The sequence below is a fragment of the Hoplias malabaricus genome, chromosome 15, assembly GCF_029633855.1.
Source record: "Hoplias malabaricus isolate fHopMal1 chromosome 15, fHopMal1.hap1, whole genome shotgun sequence".
Lineage (NCBI taxonomy): Eukaryota > Metazoa > Chordata > Actinopteri > Characiformes > Erythrinidae > Hoplias > Hoplias malabaricus.
This window is the reverse complement of record NC_089814.1, coordinates 13,856,628-13,857,914: the sequence shown is the minus strand read 5'-3', so window position 1 is coordinate 13,857,914 and position 1,287 is coordinate 13,856,628. Positions and strand designations below refer to the sequence as shown.

General features: G+C 34.4%; 1 protein-coding gene across 1 annotated transcript; it reads left to right on the top strand.

Annotated features, from left to right (window-relative positions):
• The first annotated feature begins 339 nt into the window (after window positions 1-339).
• On the top strand, window positions 340-1,287 carry LOC136668739 (olfactory receptor 1496-like). The gene has a single exon (XM_066646422.1). The coding sequence runs from the start codon at window positions 340-342 to the stop codon at window positions 1,285-1,287; it is 948 nt and encodes a 315-aa protein (XP_066502519.1).

Sequence of the window (1,287 nt, the reverse complement as noted above, 5' to 3'; positions counted from 1 at the left end):
GTGGTTGTAATGAAAGAGCATAAATACAAATGACAAAGCTCAAACAGGTCACCAGGTGTTGATGTTGTGACAATATATCACAGTTACAAAAGTAGAAATTAACAAAACCTTGTATTTACAAAAATGTAAACATACAGAATGAAAAAAAAGTTTATTAAAATGTTGGTCTATGCACCGTGTAAAGATCTGGTAGTGTTTTAAACTTTTATGTCAAAAATGGAGATGCAAGACTTTGTTCCTTTAGAGATAATATAGTTGGACATATTCAGTCTGTAAAAGTAAAGAACTTGCAGTATAATGTACATATTTCCTGTTTTTTTTAGAAAACTACAAGGTATTATGGAAAACATATCAGAGGTTACCACATTCATTCTGGATGGCTACGTTATTATGGACCAGCAGAAGCATTTGTACTTCATTGTTTTCTTTGTGCTTTATGCTGCAATTGTTGTACTGAACTCATTTCTGATTGCTGTAATTTACAGTGAGAGGACACTGCATGACCCCATGTATATCTTTGTATGTAATTTGTCATGTAATGGCATCTATGGCAGCACAAGTCTGATCCCTCATCTTTTATTTAACCTCTTAAGTCAGCTGCATACAATATCCCTGTCAAATTGTCTGATACAGATATACTGCTTACACACATACAATATTATTGAATTGACTATACTGGCCTTTATGGGCTATGACCGATACATTGCCATTTGCCACCCCCTGCACTATCACAGCCTGATGTCTCAGAGAAAGCTTCTAATTTTTCTTGGGTTTATATGGATTTATCCTCTGACTACTTTTTTGCTATTTGAATCCTTAACCATACGCCTAACCTTCTGCAGTACAGTTATAAGCAAGACACACTGTGTCAATTTTGAACTTGTTAAACTCTCCTGCTCTGTAGAAGACATCATAATTAATAGCTTAGTTGGGCTTTTATTGATGGCTGTTTTTATATTTCCACAGATCCTCATGATTCTGTTCTTTTATGCACAAATTCTGCGAGTTTGCCTACATTCCAAAGAATCCCAAACACGAGCAATTCAAACCTGTACACCTCACCTTCTTGCCATTTTGAATTATTTTACTGGGGTATTTTTTGAGATAGTACAAAGCAGGTTCAATATCAGCTACTTACCCTATGACTTCCGCACATTCATGTCTCTGTATTTTATGATTTGTCCACCTTTATTAAATCCTATTATTTATGGTATGAGTGGTCAGGCTATAAGGAACCATATTTGGAGATTTATATTTAGTAAAAAGTTGACTCCATTTAAATTTTAA